Source organism: Myotis myotis, unplaced genomic scaffold, assembly GCF_014108235.1.
Source record: "Myotis myotis isolate mMyoMyo1 unplaced genomic scaffold, mMyoMyo1.p scaffold_m19_p_10, whole genome shotgun sequence".
Lineage (NCBI taxonomy): Eukaryota > Metazoa > Chordata > Mammalia > Chiroptera > Vespertilionidae > Myotis > Myotis myotis.
In genome coordinates this window covers 45428815-45453767 of record NW_023416314.1, presented here as the reverse complement: position 1 = coordinate 45453767, position 24953 = coordinate 45428815, and the positions used below count along the sequence as shown (strand labels likewise).

The following is a 24953-nucleotide window of genomic DNA, read 5'->3' as shown; positions in this document are numbered from 1 at the left end:
GGGGGTGATAACACCTGGATGACAGGAAATCTGTCATCTCCCTTAATTAGGCCAAGTCCCAGCATTCAGCTGTCAAGTTGGGTGAATGAGTTTGGGCTTTATGCCCAAGAACTGCTTCCTACTATAATGAGAATCGACACAATCCTGCTCCCCTGTCAGTGCTCTGTGTAGACATGCATTATTTTTTAAATCCCCCCAAACACAGGTATGCAGTCTATTAGAGAAGAATTGGATTTGATGACCTGGATCTTCAGCAACCCTAGTACAGCACTGTCAGTGGAATTGGGGTGTGGGGAGAAGCACATGGAAATCAGAATTCAGATGTGAAGGAATCGTCAGTTTGAATTGCTGGTAGTGAGTGTTGGCTACGCTCAAGGAAGTTGCTGGGAAGGAGAAGAGACATTTAAGGCAGTAGCTAGGAGAACATCAGGACTGAGAGGGGGACAATTTAGGCTGGAAGAGCTTTGAGTATATTTTAAACTAAGGGTCAGGGTCTAGAGGAGAAAAATAGAATATACAAATGTGAGTAAGGGGAGCTATGTAATTAAACAAGGCAGGAATGGAGAAGCCTAGCTGGGAGGATGGTCATGGGCAGGATGAGGAAGATGCTGGAGAGGCTGCCCTGGGCTGTGGCCTCCCTTATGGGTTCTGGTGGGGGTCTGCCTTAGCCCAGCTGGCGCCCTGAGATCCTTCCATAGCGAGAAGTCCAGAGGAGAGAACCACCCCCGATGAAGAGGTGTTGCTGCCCCTACTGACCATGCACAACCCTTGGGACCTCCTACTCATATGCTGATTTGAGTTGGATGTGGATCCTTCATCACCAAGAACTAAAGATATTTCTCTTTGGTAAGAAAGGATAAAGGGAAGGATGAAGAATCGGAGACACTTTGGAGAGAGAAGGGAAGTTGTAGGAGCTCCTGTCAAGTCATGTTTTTCTGAGGGAATTGCAGGCAAGGTGATCTGCAGAGAATGGCAATGCAAGGCTGGGGTTCAGCCTTGGGGCAATGGAAGGGCAGCGAGCGAGCTATCAAAGGCATTGATTGATCAATTATGGGAGCCCGGAGACTTCAAGGATCTGGTCAAGTTTTACAATTTCCTCCAGCCACATAGTTCAGGGGCAGGAGGAGAGAGGGCGTTGGCATGGCCTTCCCAGGGATACTGACTGGCCAGAACGAAGGGGTGCACACATCCAGGATGTTGGCTTTTCAGTGGCTGACTGAGGTATCCAGGTAGGCTGAACTCTGTTTACAGAATGATGAGAGAGAGAAAGGGAGGAAAGGGTAAGGGGGAAGGAGAAGAAGAAGGAGACGGAGGAGGAGGAGGAGGAGGAGGAGGAGGAGGAGGAGGAGGAGGAGGAGAAAGAGCGAGAGCGCTGTACCCATCAGCTAATTTTATGTTTCTCTCTCTGTTTCGTCTGCTTTGACTTTCTGTTTCTTCTGCTCATTTCTCTCTTGTGCCTCTTTGTCTCTCTTCTGACTGTTTCCACCCTTGGCCTCTGTCTCTGTTGTCTCCATCCCTTCCTTTTTGGGCTTCAACTGTACCAGATGTCAGTTCTGCCCACAGCCAGGCCAGGGTTAACAGGGAGGGAGATCTCATTTCATTTCCTGCCTCCACCCTCCAATTAAAATTAGTCCTTTTGCATCTCATTTCTACTTCCTTCAGGTGTGTGTCTCAGTCCCCAGATCAGTGATCTCCAGGCCTGGAGCCTTCTAGGGGAGTCGGACCCCGACCCGGACCCGAGAGCCTTCCCAGTAAGTGTCCTCACTCCTCTCTTCTGTCACAGGATCCATGAGGCTGTGTTTCACTCTATTTTCCCATCTTGGTTTCTTGGGCTTGGCTCTTTGCTGTAATGTTTCTGTTTCTAGCCTCAGCTTGGGTAAGGCTCTGGGAGGGACCAACTCCTATTCCTACCTGTTCTCCCGGACTCTGAGAGGACTCCCCGAGCAATGGGCATGGGAAGCTCGGAGGCAGAGGAAAGGTGCACGGAAGAGAGGCTGCCAGCAGTCACCTCCTTCCCTAGCCCTCTCATGCTTAGGGGATGCTCTTACTCATCTTTTATGGAGAATACAGGGACCACCAGACATGATTACCCTTCCAGTGTGGTTATAGTATACAGTGTGGTTATATTAGTTAGATCAGTGTTCAGTGGCTATGTGATTATTTCTATGCAAATGTTATTTACACTTGAGTGTTATAATTTACTATTATGTAAAATCTGACTTCCTTTGTTTTTCCTCTGTTATTTTTTTTCCTAGAGCTAGTAGTTTCCTTGTTTCACCTTTGTGTAAATCTCCTGGTATTTGTGGTTAGTTTTTCTCCTACCTTCTAATGGCCCCTCAGTAGGATGCTTTTGAAGGCCAGTGGCGCCAGTAAACCTCTCCATCCATCCTTCTCCCCTTGGAGAGTATTTATCAGAACCCCTCCTGCTTGGTCAGGGCTTCCCGGGCCATCAGCTGCCAGGCCCTCGGACCAGCTGCCTTCCAGGCCTTGGTTTTGCTCCTTGTTTGGGTTTCTGCTTCATGAAACTCCAGGCTTCCTTCCGCCTTTTTCATTTTGGTGGATGTGAGCATGTCATCCAGTGGTTTCAACAACTGAAAGAGAGGGTGCCACGGCCAAGGAGGTGGTAGTGACAGCACCCCGATTCCTTTGTTTCTCTGTCAGACTGCCCCAGCCTGGCCTGGAGTCACATAACAGAGGAGGGTTGGAGTCCAGAGGGAGATGGGGCATCATTTTCTGTTGCTGACAGAAGTTTTCTTCAGCCCCTGCCTTGTTTCTCAACTGTAATATATTGAAGAATGAGGGCAAGTTCTCTGCTGGTGAGGTCAGGTGGAATGTGTGGTGTTTGTCTTTCTTCACCTGGTCCAGCCCACAGGGCCGGGTGAGTTTCATAGGCTAGGTGTCCAGGTGTTCACGCCCAGACCTTTAACACCAGCCTCACCAGGCAGAAGTGAACCAGTGAGCTTGGGCTAGAGCAGTGGTCGGCAAACTCATTAGTCATCAGAGCCAAATATCAACAGTACAACGATTGAAATTTCTTTTGAGAGCCAAATTTTTTAAACTTAAACTATATAGGTAGGTACATTGTTATTAACTTAATTAGGGTACTCCTAAGGCTTAGGAAGAGCCACACTCAAGGGGCCAAAGAGCCGCATGTGGCTCGCGAGCCGCAGTTTGCCGACCATGGGGCTTGTGGACCAGGGCTGGCGCGGGAAGCTGTCTGATCAGAAAGGGGATCTGTTTCAGTCAGTTCCCAGGACCCTGCCTGGAGCTCACTGTCGGGGGCTCACCTCCCGCGCTCCCAGCCTCCAGCCACTGAACAGCCTGGAGGGCACATGCAGGCAGGCTCCAGTGCTGTCTTTTGTTCTTTCTGGGCTGCCCACTGCAGAGATTTGCAGGGGAGCCTGAGGCTTCATTGCAAATCGCTCCTGCCTTTCCCAATTGCCCTGCGACTTGCAGCCAAAGCCGGATCCTAATGGAGTCCTGCAATTTTCTCTCTTCTTTTGGTATGGACTCAAAATGCTGATGTTGGAAGCTAAACCACTTTCCTGGTTTCCAAATACCTTTTGCTCACTCTCAGACATTTACTACCGAGATGGTTTCCCCACTGGCTTTAGATCACAGACACCATTCTGAACTCGGAAAGTTTTCTATCGATGGTTGGTTTTCTTCTTCTGAGGACTGGTACCCTGCCCACATTTTCATTCTCTGTGTCAAATACAACGTAAGACCCCACTCTCCTTTCTCTGCTGCTTTCATCTCTACATCTCCTTCCAGGTTCGGGTAGCAGTTAGCCTAACTACCTGGTTTCTGTGCCCATCTACTGTGTCTTTGTGTTCATCTCTTTCTCTATCTGCCCAGGTCATGGACCAGAACTTAAATCTCGCCTCTATACCCACTGGTCTAGCGCTAGAAAATTCTGAAAATTTCTCATCTGGAGGGATCCCCAAGACAGTTTACATGATGGTCAAAGGGATAATATATGTTAATCACCCAGCACAAAGTGGGCCCTCAAAGCAGCCATTTAAAAAAATATATATTTTATTGATTTTTTATAGAGAGGAAGGGAGAGGGATAGAGAGTTAGAAACATCGATGAGAGAGAAACATCGATCAGCTGCCTCCTGCACACTTCCTACTGGAGATGTGCCCGCAATCAAGGTACATGCCCTTGACCGGAATCGAACCGGGGACCCTTGAGTCTGCAGGCTGACGCTCTATCCATTGAGCCAAACTGGTTAGGGCAGGGGCCATTTCTTTTATATCATGGTTTAAACTTGTCTACTTATCTGAATGATAAGACTTCCTGCTTTGAAATTCTGTGTTACTGAGTCCATGAGGCTGATGTGTAAGGCCAATGGTTGATGAGTATAGATTGTGTGTGTTTTTTAATTTGTACTTTTTAAAAAAATATTTTTAAATTGATTTCAGAGAGGAAGGGAGAGGGAGAGAGAGATAGAAACATCAATGATGAGAGAGAATCATTGATTGGTTGCCTCCTGCACACCCCCAACTGAAGATCAAGCTTGAAACCTGGGTATGTGCCCCTAACTGGACGTGAACCTGGGACCCTTCAGTTAGTTTGCAGGCTGATGCTCTATCTACTAAGCCAAACCAGCTAGGACAGTATAGTTTTTTTTTGTTTTTGCTTTTTATCTTTTACCTTCTTGCCATATCTCTGCAGTCCCAGAAAAATAAAATTGTTTTCTTAACCCTGACTGTCTAAGGAGGCATACAGGGCCTGATAAACACTGTGTGTGAGAGGGAGGGAGAAGGGAGGGGGGAGATAGAGACAGATAGAGATCCACACACCCACACACCTTACTTCTACTTGCCACGCAATGACGAAGAGGCACGCAGGGAATCGCCCTGCCTTTCTTGGAACTTGGCATGCCTCTCTGTCTCCCTGGCCGTGCTCCGTGGCTTGCCGAGCACCCAGAAAGCAGGGCAGACTGAGGCGCCTTCGGCTGCTCTTCCCTCAGCAGTGCACTCCCCTTTCTTCTCTCCCCCTTCTCCAGGTCACAGGTCTGAACTTGACCCTTCACACCAAGTACCATGGCCCTGGCCCTGACCAGCAACCCACAGGAGGCATTGCTTTTGGCCTTGAGTGAACTTGATGAAAATGACTTGAAGACATTAAAATTCCACTTACGGGACAGATCCCTGCTTGGGGGCCAGGGGCTGGCCCGAGGGGAGCTGGAGGGCCTGAGTCGGGTGGACCTGGCTTCTCGGCTGGTTTTGAGGTACGGAGCGCAGGAGGCTGTGAAAGTGGTGTGCAAGGTGCTGCAGGTCATGAACCTGTTAGAACTCGTGGACCAGCTCAGCCACATCTGTCTAAATGGTGAGTACAGCAGAGGACAAGGGGAGGTCAGGGTGGCACTGGACTCCCCCTCCCCCATGACATTTCTAAAACATTTTTTAGGTCTTCTTTCACTCTTGCCCTGTGATGCGTGGGAGCCCCTGTGCCTGAGGGTCCTAGTGGCCCTAGTGGTCTCCAGCTAATGACTCATGACTGTGGGGTGAAGGGTGGTAGCCGAGGGTGGGGTTTATTTATAGAAAGATTAGGGGATCGCCCTGACTGGTTTGGCTCAGTGGATAGAGCGTTGGCCTGTGGACTCAAGGGTCCCAGGTTCGATTCCGGTCAAGGGCATGTACCTTGGTTGCGGGCACATCCCCAGTGGGGAGTGTGCAGGAGGCAGCTGATCGATGTTTCTTTCTCATCGATGTTTCTGACTCTCTGTCCCTCTTCCTTCTTCTCTGTGGAAAATCAATAAAATATATATATTTAAAAAAAGATTAGGGGATCTTATAGCCACTATCTCCAGTTGTGGTGCCAGAGAGGGAGAGAGTGGAGAAAGGGGCTTGGAGACTTGGGGAGGTGTTGACGAAGGGTTTCCGGCTAACCAGAGTAATGGCTTCTGGGCGTGGGTCAGTCCTCTCCCTGGCTGCTCTCCCGCAGGCAGCAGAGAGGACAGCCTGCTCCTGTGCCTGGCTCTTCCAGGGAACTGGTGGGCGACGGTGCCCTGGAGAGTGGGGTGGCATGGAGCCCAAGAGGCCTCCTGTCCCTTCTCCTGGAGACAAGGGAGTGTATGTGGCGCCAGTGCTCCCTCCACAGGCTCCTTTCATGCCCGAGAGCACCTGTGCCCAGACATGGGAGTTTCCAGAGACTCAGAGCCATGCTCCTGCTCAGCAGCTGGTTTACCTGCAGCCACTGACCGACCTTTACCTAGAACAGCCTCCTGTGGCTTCACCAACCTGCAGCTCCCCTTCCCTTTGTCCTCTCTCTTCTCACCATTTCAAATGCACATGCATTCACATACACACAGACTTTTGCATGTACATATATTCTTACAAACACATATTTGCTGATGCCCACTGACATGCCTTCCCTACACAAAAATACACAAACTTCCATAAGAATGCTTCCATGAGCACGTATGGATACAAGTGTTCACTACTTCCCACACATATTCACACACTAAACACTTGTTGCACACTTACACAGATGTGCATACGAACACCACACACATTAATATGCACATATGTGCATGCACACACTCATCCTATTTAATAAAAGAGTAATATGTAAATTAACCATCACTCTGCGACAAAAATGGCGGTGCCAATAGTGGCCGGAGCGGGATGCTGGCGGCATCGCCCTGGCAATGCAAGCCCAGCATCCACACCCCGGCCGTGCAGAGGGAGGGGAGGGGCGAGGGACTCTGGCGTTATTGCAGGCCGGGCTGAGGAGCCTCCCCCCCCCCATGTGCATGAATTTCATGCACTGGGCCTCTAGTACATATATATGTACAGTGGTCCCTCCCCATGAAGCCAGATGTATAACCTTCATGGGAATACAGTTAGAGAGCATAGAGAATGAGCGTAAAGAGCAGTGTCCAGAGTTTGCAGGGCCATTTTGCCTTTTTTTGTTCCCATCTCACTACCTAATGCACCATGTGTCTGGCTCAGATTACAGAGAAACATACCGAGAGTACGTACGCTGCCTGGAGGAGAGACAAGAAGAGGGAGTCAGCCGCACCTACAACCAGCTGCTCCTGGTGGCCACTGCCAGCCCGGGAAGCCCTGAGCCTGAGCAGGAGCAGGGCTCTGTCACAGTGGAGGCTCTGTTTGATCCGAAGGAGATGCCGACTCCAGGCCCGGCCACAGTGGTGCTGCAGGGATCCGCTGGCACAGGCAAGACAACACTGGCAAGAAAAATGGTGCTGGACTGGGCCACTGGCGAGCTGTACAAAGACCGGTTTGATTATGTCTTTTACGTGAGCTGCAGAGAAGTGGTCCTGCTGCCGGAGGGCACGCTGGACCAGCTCCTCCTCTGGTGCTGCGGGGACAGTAAGGCGCCCGTCACCGAGATCCGGAGGCAGCCCGAGCGGCTCCTGTTCATCCTGGACGGCTACGACGAGCTGCAAAGGCCCTTTGCCAAGAGGCTGAGGAGGCCGGGGCCCAGCCCCGCGCAGGACACGCTGCGCCGGCTCATCCGGAGAGAGGTACTGCCCACGTGCTCCCTGCTCATCACCACGCGGCCCCTGGCTCTGCGGAACCTGAAGTCCTTGCTCAGACAACCGCGCCATGTCCACGTCCAAGGCTTCTCTGAGGAATCGAGGGAGAAGTATGTCCAGTCCTATTTCACAGATGGGGAGCAAGCCCAGAAGGCCTTTGACTTCATACGTGGAAATGACGTTCTCTACCAAGCATGTCTGGTTCCAGGCATCTGCTGGGTGGTCTGCTCCTGGCTGAAGGGGCAGATGGAGAGAGGCGGGGAGGTCTCGGAGACTCCCAGTAGTGGCACCGACATCTTCATGGCCTACGTCTCCACCTTCCTGCCGCCCAGTGACAACGAGGATCCCTCTGAGCTCACCCGAGACAGGGTCCTGAGGGGTCTGTGCTCCTTGGCAGCCGAGGGGATCCAGCACCAGAGGTTCCTGTTTGAAGAAGCTGACCTCAGGAAGCACAGCTTAGATGGGCCCAGCCTGGCTGCTTTCCTGAGCAGCCAGGATTACCAAGAGGGGCTTGACATCAAGAAGTTCTACAGCTTCCGCCACATCAGCTTCCAGGAGTTTTTTCACGCCATGTCCTACCTGGTGAGAGAGGACCAGAGCCAGCTGGGGGAAGAGTCCCTCAGGGAGGTGAACAGGCTGCTGGGTGACAGGGAGCAGGCGGCGGGGGAGGAGATGACCCTCAGCATGCAGTTTCTATTGGACATATCGAAAAAAGAGAGCTCCTCCAACTTGGAGCTCACGTTCTGCTTCAAAATCTCCCCCTCGATAAAGCAGGATCTGAAGAATTTCAAAGAGCAGATGAGCTCTCTAAAGCATAGCAGGACCTGGGAGTGGGACTTCTTCCTGAATGAGGCTAAAATGAAGAGTCTGGCTAACTGTGTTCAGATGAGCAATGTGGCGTTTACGATGGAACATTCAAATGAAAAGAAATCCCACAGCAAGAGCTCATTTTCTGTCAAAACCAGCTTGAGTGATGCCAAGAAAGGGGAGCGAAAATGTCTAGTTGTGAACGAAGGGAATGTAGCAGGGACACAGAAGCAGGCTGCTAATGGGAAAAGCAGAGGGAAGAGGAACTAGAGACCAGGATGGTAGAGGTAGGAGTAGGACAGGAAGCACACAAATGGAGACACTAGAGCTGATGGTGGGGTGGAGAGACAGAGGGAGAGGGAAGACCGTAGACAGGAATGGAGAGATGTGAGATTGAGTTAATGGGCACAAGGAGTGGAAGGACAGAATAACAAATAGAAAAGAGAAATAGATAGAGGGTCAAGAGATTTGGAACATAGGACGTGGGGAGAGCCATGTGGAATGAGTCCCTAGGAACAACCACGTGTCAACAGTGGCTCAGGGTTAGTTGTTTAGCACCACCCACCCCCAAGGCTGTTTGTAAATTCCCCAAATGTAATCTTATGAGGGTCTGACATTTGACTCTTTCCTATAAAAATAAATTCCTTAATATAATAAAATGTGGATTGTGCTCACTCTATAAGATAATGTGAAGCATATCAATGTCAGCATTTAAAGGAAATGTACTGTGATATAATGCAATGTCCCTTTGACTCTGTATTTGTGATCAATTGCTGCTTAAATAAATAGTATCTTTCCATCTTTCTAGAAGCTTCTAGAATTTCCATGCTGGAAATGAGCTATGGCTTGTCACAGACATTTGGTCTTAGAAGCTATACTGTAACTTGACTTACCTCTATGCTAATAACATGCCACTGTTGTCTCCAGCTGTACCATTAACTGACTCCTTTTTGGAAAGAGCAGTTATTTCTAAGCACTAATGAAAGCTTTTTCCTGTTTTGGTTCCCTCTGTATATAAAAGAAGAAGAAGAAAAGGGATTATAGATGTAGGCGTGGTCAGGTCCCAACCCTTATTTCACAGATGAGGAAACTGAAATTCAGTCAGGAGTCCCATTCATTTCTGGGGTTTGTAGACGCTCTCAGAGACCCTGTGCAGGCACCGTGAACCTCCCCGCATCCTGCTGTTGCTGCTGGCTCCAGTGCAGCTGAAAGCGATGCTGCCTCGAACTCCCCGTATCCCTCAGAAAGTACAGACGCTCCTCACACATTTTTACTGCTGTCATGACTCTTCATGAGCTGATTCCACGTGTGCCAATTGCAGCAATCTGCTGCACGTGCCCATACATCTGAATCCAGGAAACTCAGCCCTGACCGGTCAGCTTCCTATGCCATGAGAACAATTATTATTAAGTCTTCTTCTCACAGGAAGCTTGGTGGCTCTACATTTGGTAATAATATTCATAGCATGTTGAACACAGACTGCTTGTATATATAGAATGTGTAAGAAACAATATGCATGTACTTCTTTATAAAGAGAAATTTGTGCTGGATTACTGAAGAGGCTAGTTGGCACCCACTGGGCTAGGCTGTGTTGACTCCTGAAGAGCTTGGATGTTCTCAGCAGGCCAGCTCTTGGATGTCGTAGAGAATCTGGGAACAATGAAACAGGTGCCCAGCCACATTGCTGAATTTTCGTGTGGCCCAAGACGTCTATTTTATAAAAACATGGTTCAAACTCCAATTGGGGTTTAGAGAAGGTATTTCACTTAGGATTCACATTCAATTCAAACTAACTTTAACAAAAATAAATGACTTACTGTATTCATTTATATTAAAAAAAACTGACTTCCAGTTTTAGGTACGTCTTGCTCATTCTAACAGTATCATCAAGGCTTTCACTCTCTCTCCTCTCCGTCCTGGTTAGAGTTACCTTTCTTTGGCTCTCATTTCAGAAAGTAATCTTCACCCGGAACTGTCTTTACAGTCAATAATCCCAAAGGAAGAGAAGACGTTTTACTAATGGCTGTAGCAAGGAGTTGGGGGAGGGTATGACTGACCCTGGTATGTGCCACACCTTGAACAGTCCCTGTGGTCTGGAAGATGAACTCTGATGGGCTAGACCTGAGTTTCATGGCTTAGGTCACATGGCCATACTTTCTAGGTCACTCTGCCACACCCCTAGGGCTGAGTACAAAAGGATCAACACCTCCAGAAATGCATGGACTGGGAGAGTGACTCCTAAAGGAAAGGATTTTGAACAGAAAAAAATAATATGTCATACAGCTATGTACACAGACACAGTGTGTCTGATGGACTGGGGTTCCCTGAGGGAGCATGACCCTCTGTGCAGAAATGCAATCCCTTCCTTATCTACTGATCCCACTGCCTGCTGATGGGACTCACTCTTGCTTTTCTTCTTATTTCCCTAAGAGACTCAGGAAGATGATAAGCTCTGTGTGTCATACTTCCAGGTCCCAATGAGTGTCCTAACACGACAGAGGGGACTGAAGCGTCCACGTAGGGCTCGTAGCAATGCCTTTAAAGTCAGACTCTCAGCCTGTTCAATGAAGGGAGAGTCAATCCAGAGAATATCCCTTCATTAGTAGAATATGTGGCTATTCATCCCTTGGATCCTTTTATACCCTTTCCCCCATGATTTCTGGGCTTGGGAACCAGGCCTCAAACTGTGCAGAGTCATTGAAGTGATTCATTTATGGACTTCTCCTTGGCCTGGTTTCTGTTTATTCTCCATTCTTCCTTTTACCAAGATTTGAAATCCTCTCTTCATGCACCACATCCATGTCCTCCAGCACTATCAATGCACCCCCTAAAGTATTTCTTGTTTTGTTCACCCTTTCCACCCTCTCTATCCATCCTTCCAGTCTGTCTTGCCAAAACAACTAATAAAATTTGATTGGGTTTCAGCTTTCCTCTTCCTCCCTGTATTCACACAATAATTTAAAGTGAACAGTGTGCTTTCTCATATGAATAGGGAGGGGCATTTGAGTGTTGACTTACCATCATTCATTGGCTTCCTTCCCCTCCCAACAGTACCTTCATTTCTCTTGGGGATTTTTTCATTAAACCTTTTTAGGACTGGTTTATCAGTTATGGGGTACGGACCATGAAAAGTGCATATTAAGCAGCATTTCCCAGCCTTGTCGTAGTCACAGTGTCTGGTGTATGATTTCACAGTGAGAAATAAGGGAGGGGTCCTTGGATTGGTTTTTGTGAGTTAGAATGCTTTTTTTTTTTTTTTTTTTGCAGGATAACTGGTATGTTTCCACAAGACACAGATTAGAGAAGATGTATCCCAAAGTGGTGTTGGCAGACTTAGTGCGTCTAGGAGGGGAGAGCTTCCTTGAGAATAGAACCTAATCTAAGAAAACAGAGATGAAAAAAATAGAGAAAGAAAACCCATGCAGGTCCTGGTTACATCATCAGAGTTCTGGATAAAGCCATGCCTGCAACTTCATTCATCCCTGCATTCTGCTGGGACTGAGCCAATGGTCTCAATGATTATTCAGGACAGAATAGTCCTGGCTAGGTAGATTAGTTGGTTAGAGCATTGTCCCAATATACCAAGGCTGGATGTGAGGGCGATCTGGCTGCGACATCTGTCACCCCATTGATCGCCAGGGTTGATTCGGCTGATCTGGCTGGCTAGGCGGGTGTCCCCCTCCTCCCTCACCGATCCATGTGCGTCCCTCCCGAAGCTGCGCGCTCGGTCGAAGAGGACGACCTCCCCCCCCCCCCCCCCCCCCAGGAGAGGACCGGTCTTCGGTCAAGGGTATACGAGTAGCTGCGCTCCCCTGCTAGAACCTCCAAACAAGCTCTCAAGGTCCAATATACCAAGGTTGCAAGTTTGAGTCCCAGTCAGGGCACATATAAGAATTAATGAAGGCATACATAAAGTGGAACAACAAATCGGGAAAAAACATACAGATGGCCAATAAACATATGAAAAAATGTTCAACATACTAATCACCAGAGAGATGACAATGAAAATTAAAACTACAATGAGGTCACCTCACACCTGCCAGAATGGCTACTATCAATAAATCAACAACATGTGCTGGTGAGGATGTGGAGAAAAGGGAATCCTAGTACACTGTTTGTGGGAATGCAAGCTGGTGCAGCCACTGTGAAACATGGTATTGAATTTCCTCAAAAAATTAAAAATGGAACTGCCTTTTGACCCAGCAATATATTCTGGGAGTATATCCTAAGAATCCCCAAAGACAAATCAGAAAGAATATATACACCCCTATGTTCATAGCTGCATACAATAACCAAGAGCTTGAAACAGCCCAAGTGCCCATCAGCAAAGGAGTAGACAAAAAAGCCGCAGTACACCTACACAATGGAACACTATGCAGCTGTATGAAAGAAGGAACTCCTACCATTTGCAACACCATGGATATTATTATGCTAAACGCAATAAGCCAGTCAGAGAAAGACAAATATCATATGATCTCACTTATATGTGGAATCTAATGAACAAATAATAAAGAGGTGATATGCAAATTGACCCTCACGCCCTCGCATCACAAGATGGCCACCCCCATGCCATCACAAGATGGCCACCCCATGTTGTCACAAGATGGCTCCACAAAGATGGCCACCCCACATCATCACAAAATAGCCGCTGCAAAGATGGCCACCCCCATGTCGTCACAAGATGGCTGCCCCCCATCATCACAAGATGGCCACCACAAGATGGTCACCCCCACATTGTCACAAGATGGCCAGCAGAGGAGGTCAGTTGGGGGGGACCAGGTCTGCAGGGGAGGGCAGTTGGGAGCGATCGAGCCCGCAGGGGAGCAGTTAGGTGTCAATCAGGCTGGCAGGGGAGTGGTTTGGGGTGATCAGGCTGGCAGGCAGAAGCGGTTAGGGGCAATCAGGCAGGCAGGCGAGTGGTTAGGAGCCAGCAGTCCCGGATTGTGAGAGGGATGTCTGACTGCCTGTGGGATTTGGCCTATCGGGCCTAAACCGGCAGTCAGACATCCCCCAAGGGGTTCCAGATTGGAGAGGGTGCAGGCTGGGCTGAGGGACACCACCCCACTGACCCCAGTGCACAAATTTCGTGTACTGGGCCTCTAGTAAAATGACAAACAAAGTAGAACCAGGGGCACAGATACAAAGAACAGACTGACAGAGGTCAGATGGGATGAGATTGGGAAGGACTGTATAAAAGAGGGTGAAGAGTGTAGCCAAAGAGCTTATATATGTAATCCATAGACACAGGCAACAGAGTGTGATGGCCAGGGGAAGGGTGGTGGGGGCTAAGTGGAGGTGGGAAAAAGGGGGAGGAAATAGGGGACTTTTGTAATAGTGTCAACAATAAAAAAAGAGACAGTATCGACTGGACTTTGAGTCCTTTGGTTCTTACACATACTCTGTGTGATTAATAACATTATTTTTATCTTTATATTTTTTATTTGATATACTTTTAACATTTCATAAAATAATTAAATTAGTGATTTAATATTATTTTACCATTTTAGAAGGAGATTGTGATAGTTGCAGTCATTGTATAGAGGGCAGTTTGAGATTTGCAATACTAGGTAATTATTTCCTCTTCTGCACTCATGTGTGTTTTTTAAATCTTTATTGTTGAAGTATTACATATGCCCCTCTTTTTTCCCCATTGATCCCTTCTAGCCCACCCACCACCAACCCCACTCTCAGCCTTCACCACATTATTGTCTGTGTCCATGGCCCGGCCTTCTTGGTTCAGTGGTTGAGCGTCGACCTATGAACCAGGAGGTCACAGTTAGATTCCCAGTCACTGGGCCTGATCCCCAGTAGAGGGTGTGCAAGAGGCAGCTGATCAATGATTCTCATCACTTATATTTCTCTCTCTCCCTTCCTCTCTGAAGTCAATAAAAATATATTAAAAAACCAAAAAACTATTTTAGCAGAAAAGCAAGAGCTAAAGAAGTTGTGAATTTGCTCGACGTTATGTAGCTGGTTCAGATTTTTGTTTTTGTTTTAAAGTATGTTTTTATAGATTTTTAGACTGAGAGGAAAGAAGAGGGATAGATAGAAATATCAATGTGTCATGGATCTGCTGCCTCCTGCATGCCCCTACTGAGGATCAAGCATGAAACATGAGTATGTGCCCTGCTTGGGAATTGAAACTGGGACCTCTTGGTCTATGGGACGACGTTTAATCTACTGAGCCACACCAGCTGGGCCCCATGTTTTGATTTCAAATTTAAAAATCTCAAACTATAAAATCATCTGAATGACTCCCTCTCCCCCAATTTTCAGTGTTTCTTTCTACTAGAAAACATAAAACATTTGGTAACAACATCTAGGTTTCCACAAAGTAATTTTAATTTACTTGCCTTCATGTGCTTCCTATCAATGCAGAAACTGTCTACCCCAGGCAATAAAACCTTCCATCTCGATTACCCTGCCTTTGCTCATACCCTCACCCCTTTCTCCCTTCTTCACTCTGCCTGTTTACTAACTTTCACTCAGCCTCTGCTTTCGTTTCTTAAGGGGGAGGCCATGGTGGAATTGAGTCTCTTGAGCTGTTTATTCCCTGTAGAAACCTAAAAAAGTGTTGCTCCAATTTTGTGCATTGAGCTTTCTCAGGTCCATATGGGAAAGTCTACATCAATTGAGTGTTAGTTCTCCAGAGAAGGATTCTCTCAGGTCAACAAGTCAATGCCATATAATGTCATTAAATTGGTCCAGTAAATCACTGAGTTGTATTTATGGGAGAGATGGGGTTTTTTTGTTTGTTTTTGTTTGAAACTAAAGAGGTGAAACCTGCTTAATTGGGATGAAAATCAGAGGCAGGTTAGGTTCTGCTTATGTAACTATTACTGGGTTTACCATTTATAGCTCTTCTCATTGATAACTGGACATGTCCATCAAGTGATAGCTCAGTGCTCAGGTAAGAATGTCAACTACTCTGCCTTTTGTATTCATATATCCAACCATCTGGTTAATGATTAGAGCTATATGTGGTCTGCCTGCATGAATAATCAATTCATAGAGGTTTGAAGCTGGGGTTGGAGGTGTTCAGAAATAAGGCTGATCATGCAGAAAGGTGACACCCAGAAGAGGGAGTGATTTGCCCAGTCACACAGAGTTAACACTGGAGCCAGAGCACATGTCAGTGGGTTAGGTCAGCAGAGGGTAGCTCATGTTAAAGGGAGAAGATGGAGCATTCATGTTTAGTTGTTGCTTTTAATCACTCATGAAGGCAGTGATTTGGATTGGTTCTGTTACTTTATCAGTCCCCTGAAGCCTGTTTATTTTTTAACAGGATGCTCTAAATTATCTTATTCTTTAATGTCATTTTTATACACTTGGAACTCAATATATACTTTTGTCTATCAGAAATGGCACGTAGGTGCTTTTTCCTGCAGAGTCTACTTTATTAATTTTAGAAGACTTTTTTTGACATCCAAAATATAATTATTAAAGTTAATACAGACATTTGATTTTAAAATATCACTATGGTCAAACTCAGTAAATCAATTTGCCTTTTCCCCTCAGCTAATATCCTAATGATCTGAGCTCAAGACAACATTACAATGTTACCCGTCTTCAGCTTGCTTGTCCTTCTGTCCTGGCTTCCTCATATCCCACAATAAAATCTTACTGGCTTTCAGGCAGGCATCACACAAAGACCAGCAGGCCTCTGTTCTAGTGCTAAGGTGTCACTGAACATCTTTGATTGGAGCAAGTCAGCCTTCTTCCTTATGCCTTCCTCCTTCTCCTTCATGGCTCTTCTATCCATGACATCCTGCAATTATAACTGCTCACTCTCCCTCTCCATTCAGAAGTAAGTCTTCCCTCTATAAATTTCTACGGCACTTGTTCCCACTCTGGTTTCCCTTATATGCCAGCCTGAGAAGAGGGCATTTTATTTAGTGGATAAGAGGAGACCTTGAAGTTTCTGGGAGAAGGGATGATGTTATTTTGGCCAAGTTATGAGGGGTAGGTTGGAGAAGTTACAGAACATGGAGAAGCCAATTAGGAGACCATCTAGTAATGGGGGAGGTCGCGGGGAGGGGGACTGAAGGGGAGAAAAGGAGGCAGTGAGCTGGAGTGGTCGGTGGGGATGGACTTACTGCGGCCAGAAGGACTCCAAATTTTAAAGATCCTTGAGCCTGACAGTGATGGGATCCTGGGGACCGGGGAGCGTTGGTCTGGGTGACTAGGGAGGAGAAGGGGGAGAAGTGAGGTGCGCTGCTCAGAGAGGGGCTGGAAAGGGCAGGGACGGGGAGGCAATGATCAGCTCTGCTTGGAGCTGACTGGCCCACAGGACTCAGGCAGCATGTGTGCCTCCTACAAGCCGGCCCACCACTGCTCCAGGGTCTCTGCAGCCTGGCTGTCATATGAATGGAAGGGAAGCCCTGCAGCTTGAAGATTTTTATGAAAAAAAACAAAAATCAGAGAAACACCCATGTCAGAGCCAGAGGGACGTCCAGCGTTGTTTTCCTGTTCCCAAACACACAGGGGGCACCTGAATGTGGGGAGAAGGAGACACTATTTTGGAGGGTAGTGGCAGAGTCAGGATGAGAGCTGAAGGCAATGGTATTTCCAATCCCACAAGGGCCTCAAAATTCTACAAAGCCATAGTTAATTCTGGGGCCTCCTATTTTTTTGTGTGTTTATTTTTTCTTCAGATGCTATATTCCTGAATGACAGAGTCTGGCTTTTCCTAATTTTAATATTTATTCTTCCATCTATTCAGTAATCATTGGTTTAGCACCTATTGTGTTATTTATTATTTGTTTTAGGCACCGAGAATACAGCAGAGAACAGAACAAAGCTCAGAGCGGGGGAGTGAGATAACAAGCATCTCCTTTACAGCAAATTTCCGGATCTCTCTGAGTGCCCGAGGGGCACACTTCTTGAAACTCACTCCATGGATGCATTTGTGAATGTTGATGGTGTATTCTCTGGTCACTACCTCGCTGATGGCAGAATAGTCCCGCATCTTCTCACCCTCTTCTTTGTGGGAGACATTATGCCAGGCCCAAGTCGGAAAGCCATCTGCTGTTACCTGGTACTTTTAAAACAAGATTTCTGAATTAAAAATTCTTCAATTCTTCATTTGTATTTGAAAGATATACTGTTCTAATATATTGGCCATTCTCAAAATTGCCAATTTGAAGATCTGTCAAAGTGAGCTCATCATTTCATCTTCTGGCAAGAATTTCAGACTCAGCGCTGGGACAGTGACTTCAAATTTAACATTCAATGTTGATAAAAACAGTCTACGCCCCCTGCCAAAATGAAGAGGCGGAACCAAAGCTCTGTGGCGGAATTCATCCAAGCGGGCTTTTCTAACTTTCCTGCGCTCCAAGAGCAGCTCTTTGGGGTTTTCTTGGTTGTTTACCTGGCGACCCTGATGGGAAATGCCATCATCATAGTCATCATCTCCCTGGAACAGAGCCTCCACGTCCCCATGTACCTGTTCCTCCTGAACTTGTCTGTGGTGGATGTGAGTTTCAGTGCAGTCATTATGCCTCAAATGCTGGTGGTTCTCTCCACTGAGAAAACGTCAATTTCATTTGTGAGTTGTTTTGCACAGATGTATTTCCTTCTTCTTTTTGGTGGGACGGAATGTTTTCTCCTGGGGGCAATGGCTTATGACAGATTTGCTGCAATCTGCCATCCTCTGAGCTACCCAATGCTTATGAACAAAAGGGTTTTCATGAAATTAGTAATGTTCTCATGGGTCTCAGGGGTCATCGTGGCTACTGTGCAGACTACGTGGGTTTTTAGTTTTCCCTTTTGTGGCCCCAATAAACTCAATCATCTCTTCTGTGAGACACCCCCAGTGCTGGAGCTTGCATGTGCAGACACCTTTTTGTTTGAAATCTATGCATTCACTGGCACCATTTTGATCGTCATGGTTCCTTTCTTGTTGATACTCTTGTCTTACATTCGAATCCTCTTTGCCATCCTGAAGATGCCATCAACCACTGGGAGGCAAAAGGCCTTTTCCACCTGTGCCTCCCATCTCACGTCTGTCACCCTCTTCTATGGCACAGCCAGTATGACTTACTTACAACCCAAATCTGGCTACTCCCCAGAAACCAAGAAACTGATGTCATTGGCTTACACATTGCTTACACCTCTGCTGAATCCACTAATCTACACCTTGCGAAACAGTGAGATGAAAAGAGCTTTGATGAAATTCTGGCGAAGAAAAGTAGATATGCACACATTCTGACTGTGCTGGGAAGCCACGCAATACTTGGTGATTGCTTGACTAAAATCTATTTTAATTCAATAAATGGCCAAACAATCTGCATTTCTTGGCATGAATATGCTTATTTGGTTGAGTTTTTGAAATTCAATTACATATTAGGGCTACTTCCTTAATATTATTAATAGTGTACAGCTGTCATTCATTTTTCTAGATATAAAAGTTTTCATAACATATAATACAACTGATAAATTTATTTATTAGTTCCTCCCTTGTAATTATCCAAATCATTACTGAATTACTAAAATGAAGCTTCAATGAAACCTCTTTCTTATGTTCTTATGTACTGATGTTTTATTTTTGTACTAGAGGCCTGGTGCATGAAATTTGTGCACGGGGGCGTGTGTCCCTCAGTCCAGCCTGCACCCTCTCTAATCTGGGACCCCTTGAGGGATGTCTGACAGCCTGTTTAGGCCCGATCCCACCTAAACGGGCAGTCGGACATCCCTCTCACAATCCTGGACTGCTGGCTCCCAACTGCTCACCTGCCTGCCTGCCTGATTGCCACTAACTGTTTCTGCCTGCCAGCCTGATCACCCCCCTAACCACTCCCCTGCCAGTCTAATCGATGCCTAACTGATCCCCTGCTGGCCCAATTTCCCCTAACTCACTCCCCTGCAGGCCTTGTCACCTCCAACTGCCCTCCCCTGGTGGCCCAGTCACCTCTAACTGCCCTCCCTTGCTAGCCTGGTCACTCCTAACTGCCCTCCCCTGTTGGCCTTGTCACCCCCATCTGCCCTACCCCTCAGGCCTGGTCACCCGCAACTGCCCTCCCCTGCAGGTCTGGTCACCCATAACTGTCCTCCTCTGCAAGCCTCATCATCCCCAAATGACCTCCCCTGCTGGCCCCGTCACTCCTAACTGCCCTCCCTTGCAGCCTGGTCACTCCTAACTGCTCTCCCTTTCAGGCCTGGTCAGCCCCAACTGCCCTTCCCTGCTGGCCTGATTGCTCCCAACTGCCCACCCCTGCAGGCCTGGTTCCCCTCAACTGCCCTCCCTTGCAGGCCTGGTCCCTCCCAACTGCCCTCCTCTGCAGGCCTGATCGCCTACAACTGCCCTCCCCTGCTGGCCATCTTGTGGTGGCCATCTTGTGTCCACATGGGGGTGGCCATCTTATGTGTTGGAGTGATGGTCAATTTGCATATTACTCTTTTATTAGATAGGATGATAGAATCCCCAAATTTGCCTGATGGGATGGAATATACATGTTTATAAATTTTAAGAGCTATTGTAGAATTACTTTTCAAAATGATTGTAACTCCATCAGGTGGGCCCAAAGGCCCACTCTGCTGCACTCATGCGGTTAAATTTCAAGAGACCAATAAACAGATGAGATGTTTATTTCTGGAGTGAAAACCTGTTCCATGAATGACTAAACAAAGTGCAGTTATTTTGGGGAGACCAAACTGGTTCTTCTTCCTGGACCTACACAGATTATTATTCACAGCAGGATTTCTCCAGATATTCATCAGGATGTTGGTGGCTAGAGAACTACATGGGAACTCCCCTGGAGTCTCACTCGGTAGTTTTAGTAGCTTTTACAGACCACTGTTTTTGAACATAGGGTGATCCATTTTTTAAATTGTGGAAAACTAAGTGATTAACTATTTGTGCATATCTTCCATGCTCCTTGAATCACATCATTAACTATCACATGGAGAGAAAGAAGTAATAATTTCTCATCTAGCAACATTTGAAACATTTAATGTTTGCCTCCTATTTTAATGTTGCTATTGTTCATAAACAGAGAGGGGCCCCTTTATTTTTTCTTTTTATTGATTAAAGTATTACAAAGAGTATTACATATGTCTCCTTCCCCCCACCCCTTGACATTCCCCCTTTATTGAATCTATAACATATGAGGGGCCCCTTTATTGAATCTATAACATATGAGCTCCTATTGCTCTTAGTTTCTGCTTCAGGGGTGATAACAATGGTGTAAAATACTATTCTCATTGTCATTCAGCTGTGGGAAAAGCAATCTTTTAATTATGCACTACTGCCTCTGCCAAAGATGAGAAGATACAAAACCGATTAGATTTTCACAAAAGGAAATTTCATCATCAAATGGTTGAAACCAGTTTGAATAATATTTGAATATTGTATAATCTTTTCAATAGGGCATTAAATAGGCATTTAGAAATCCTTTAATCAGATTATGTATCTTAGTGTCTTGACATTTCCTTCTCATGTCCATTAAAGAGTTCAATTACAGGGAAAAAAAAAAAACCCCCACAAACCTCCCAAACCCTAAATCCCAAGACAAATATTCAACTTTCATTTATTTATTCATTGATTAAACAAGTTTTTGTTAGGGGTGACTTAATGTGACTGTCCCTGGGGAAATACAGCCTCTGTCCTTTCGCAATTCAAAGTTTTTTTGAAGATCATGATTTGGGGAGGTCACAGAAGCCAGTCACACCATACCTACGTCTCCACCCCAGCAGAGGAATGAAGTTGAGCAGATAAGGTTCAAGGTTTGGCTGCATACGTGATGATTTCAAAGTCATGATGATTCTCCATGTAGTTATGGCTTTGACAAAAACAGCCTGTTCAAAAGAATCCTGTTATGATTTTACTCTAAATAACAATTCTGGCAATACCAGCTTTAATCTCATGGCAGCTAACAGGACTAACACTTGAAATCATGCTTTCTGGGCTTTGAAGTTGACACCAAGATTTCCAATCACAATCAATGTGGACAAGAACAAAGTAAACTTTTAAAATGTAAAACTTGCTTAAAGCATGTCAAAACATGCCCTTCTCTCCAGCTGATATGTTTTTTACACCATTTTTTCAGCTGATTAATTCCTTTTGTCTTTATTTATTTAAAATTTTTTTTTAAAATATATTTTATTGATTTTTTACAGAGAGGAAGGGAGAGAGATAGAGAGTCAGAAACATCGATGAGAGAGAAACATCGACCAGCTGCCTCCTGCACATCTCCTACTGGAGATGTGCCCGCAACCCAGGTACATGCCCTTGATCGGAATTGAACCCAGGACCTTTCAGTCCGCAGGCCGACGCTCTATCCACTGAGCCAAACCGGTTTCGGCTTAAAAAAATTTTAATTGAATTTATTGAGGTGACATTGGTTCCTCAAACCATACATGTTTCAAATATACAACTCAACAAAATATCATCTGCACACTGCATCATGTTCTTTCTTTACACCTTAAATTGTCCTTTCCTTAAGGCAACCATTCTTGACCCCCGACACCCCATCTTCTCTTCTCAAATTAGTCTATCTGAACACTCTGTTCTTTCTTTCCTTTCCTTTTCTTTCTTTCTTCTCTCTCTCTCTCTCTCTCTTTCTCTCTCTCTCTCTCTCTCTCTCTCCTTCCTTCCTCCCTCCTTCCTTCCTTCCTTCCTTCCTTCCTTCCTACTTCCTTCCTCTTCTTTTTCTCTTTCTTTTCTTTCTTTCTTTCTTTCTTTCTTTCTTTCTTTCTTTTCTTTCTTTCTTTTCTTTCTTCTCTTTCTTTCTCATTTCTTTCTTTCTTTCTTTCTTTCTTTCTTTCTTTCTTTCTTTCTTTCTTCTTTCTTTCTTTCTTTCCTTTCTTTCTCTCTCTCTCTCTCTCCCTCCCTCCCTCCCTCCCTCCCTCCCTCCCTCCCTTCATTCCTTCCTTCCTTTTTGCCAGGAATCAGCCAGCCCATGGCTATTTTTTAAAAGATATGTTTTTATTGATTTCAGAGAGAGGAAGGTAGAGGGAGAGAGATAGAAACATCAATGATGAGAGAAACATCAATTGGCTGCTTCCTGCACCCCCCTCCCACCCCCAACTGGGGATCGAGCCCACAACCTGGGCATATACTACTGACCAGGAATTGCACCATGCTCCCCTGGTTCATGGGTCGACACTCAACCACTGAGCCACATTGGTCGGGCCTCTTTGCCCTTTCTTCATAACCCTTTACTAAATTGTATTTCTTGCAGCAGCTGCCTGGTTGATATTTGGCCGCTCCAGGCTGCTTCATAGTACAGTCCCTATTTTCCTTATCAGGCCCAGTATGTCCCTGGGTGGGTTTTGTTGTGACTTAACTATGTACAGGACTGGTATTCAGGAGTGGAGGTGAAGGTTCTTAATGTGGTAACTTTTATATAGTTTTCCTGCTACTAATGGGAGAGATCGGCCACTTCTGCAGTTTCAGAGGGTTTAGAGATGTCTTGGGACATCATCCATCCAGATTTCCCATGTGTCTAGTCTTTAGATTTTTCCAACTCTGGTTTCAATTTGGCATAATGGAAGTTCCTTGATTAAGCACTGAACTATCTGTGAAGTTCAGCCATTCTGATGATTCAACCCTGGATTTGACCTTTAGCTTTCTCTGCTTGGCCATTGCAAGAGATGAGGGTGTTATGAACTACTGACATGGTCTTTGGCTCTCACATTTCATTTTTAGTGGTTTGTTGATTGCACTCAGCTCTTTCGTTATCTATCTGCAGGGATCAATGCAATATAGTAACAACTATATAATTCTATTATCCTTTGATTTATCAACTTTCATCCCCTCCAATGTTGGATGCCTCAATCATTGTACAGGCCAGTACATTTCCTGCCACAGTTACATAATTCCAAGTTACCATTCCTGAAAGCTTTTATTGGTAAACCTGGTGGCCTAGTATATCGTCAGACTTTTGAAAATGTTCTGTATATGATTAAAAAGGATGTGATTTCTTCTGACTTTTTGATATAATGTTCTCCACATGTGTACTAGACTAAGTTGTATTGTGAATATTTTCTTTATCCTTACTCAACTATTTATTTACCAATTACTTAAAGAGGCATGTTACAGTATCCCACTATGACTGACACTCTTAAGTTCCCTTATGATGTGGTCAATAATTGATGGATATATTTTGCAGCTGTATTATTGGATGCTCGTGGGTTTAGAATTATTATATTCTAAACTCTCTTTGTCTGCAGTAATGCTTTTCTTCTGATAATAATACAGCTACATAAATTTCCTTTTATGTAACTGTATTATTTTGTAATATCTTTTGATATTTAACCTTTCCATACCCTTATGATTTAGATGTGTCTATGCTGAGGCGTGCTGTGGAGAAAAAATAAACCAGGATAGTAGGGTTGCTGTTGGAGTTCAATTATTTTTTTTAAAATATGTTTTATTGATTTTTTATAGAGAGGGAGGGAGAGGGACAGAGAGTCAGAAACATCCATGAGAGAGAAATATGGATCAGCTGCCTCCTGCACACGCCCTACTGGGGATGTGCCCACAACCGAGGTACATGCCCTTGACCGGAATCGAACCTGGGATCCTTCGGTCTGCAGGCCAACGATCTATCCACTGAGCCAAATCAGTCAGGACTGGAGTTCAATTTTATAAAGGTTGATTTGGGATGATCTCATGGAGAAGATGCCACTTGGGCAAAGTGACATAAGGGAGTTAGCATTTTTGAGAGCAATAGTGTATATTCAGGGAAAAACAGAGGCAGCAGCTGTGCGATGAAAACATGGCTGGTGGATCAGAGAAATAGCAAGGAAGCTGCATGGCTGAATAGGAGTGGCTAAGGGGATGTGCCAAGGACGAGCCCAGAGAGCCGAGGTGGGAAACAGATCTTTAATCTATATTCTTGAGTTTGGCTTCTATACTGAATGGGATAGGGTGCTACTGAAATATTTTGAGCAGAAGAAAGGGAGGAAGGAAGGAGAAGTTCGGAGACCATAGCAATTATCCAACGAAGAGAAGAAAGTAGGTTGGGGCAGAGTGTTAGCTTTAGGAAAGTTGAGAATTTTTAACACTGTATTTTGAAGACAGAGCCACAGATAGGTGATGGGTTTGATATGGTTTGGAAGAAAAAAATGGATTCAAGGATGACTCATAGGCTTCTGGCCTGTGTAACTAGAAGCTTTAAGCTGTTATTTACCTGAGATGAGGAATGCAGAAGGTGGAGCAGGTTTTAGGAAAACACTAGACGTTCAGTTATGGACACAATAATAAATGAATATGTGTTTACTTAATTTAAACATGAATTTATTAGTAGTCTATAGTTCATTGCTGACTTCCTGTTAACATGAGATACTTTCAGAATATTTAAAAATTTCCAAGACTTTAATTTTCTTTTTCTCTATTTGGTTGTTGTTTTGCAGTTTTATTGCAAAGTATGTTATATGCATGACTGCCAAGTATTTGAATTTATATTATTTTCTCTCTGACATATAATCAATTTTTATAAATATTTTGGGAAGTATAACGTTAGCAGCATAACAAGTGTTGTTTCTGCCTTATATTTACTCTCATTATCATCTGTTAAATCAACATTCTGTCATTAAAAATCTTCCACTTTCCATCTCTTTTTTGGTCTATTTTGTCTGTCAATCATTGAGGAAGATGTGTTATAGTTTCCACATTTTGATTTCTGTTTTA

General features: G+C 45.4%; 2 protein-coding genes across 2 annotated transcripts; both read left to right on the top strand.

The window, feature by feature from the left end:
• Positions 1–1470: 1470 nt before the first annotated feature.
• NLRP10 (NLR family pyrin domain containing 10) lies at positions 1471–9174 on the top strand. The gene is made up of 3 exons (XM_036325274.1): positions 1471–1751; positions 5015–5337; positions 6966–9174. The coding sequence occupies exons 2-3, from the start codon at positions 5052–5054 to the stop codon at positions 8588–8590; spliced, it is 1911 nt and encodes a 636-aa protein (XP_036181167.1). The 5' UTR covers positions 1471–1751; positions 5015–5051; the 3' UTR covers positions 8591–9174.
• On the top strand, positions 5209–18590 carry LOC118664783 (olfactory receptor 10A3). Its single transcript, XM_036325275.1, has 2 exons — positions 5209–5337; positions 17089–18590. The coding sequence occupies exon 2, from the start codon at positions 17586–17588 to the stop codon at positions 18528–18530; it is 945 nt and encodes a 314-aa protein (XP_036181168.1). The 5' UTR covers positions 5209–5337; positions 17089–17585; the 3' UTR covers positions 18531–18590.
• Positions 18591–24953: the final 6363 nt, after the last annotated feature.

Excerpts from the sequence above, each read along its gene's own strand:
- NLRP10 (XM_036325274.1), top strand. The coding sequence starts at position 5,052 with ATGGCCCTGGCCCTGACCAGCAACCCACAGGAGGCATTGCTTTTGGCC. Across the intron at positions 5,338-6,965 it reads CAGCCACATCTGTCTAAATG|ATTACAGAGAAACATACCGA; the intron begins GTGAGTACAGCA and ends TGTCTGGCTCAG.
- LOC118664783 (XM_036325275.1), top strand. The coding sequence starts at position 17,586 with ATGAAGAGGCGGAACCAAAGCTCTGTGGCGGAATTCATCCAAGCGGGC.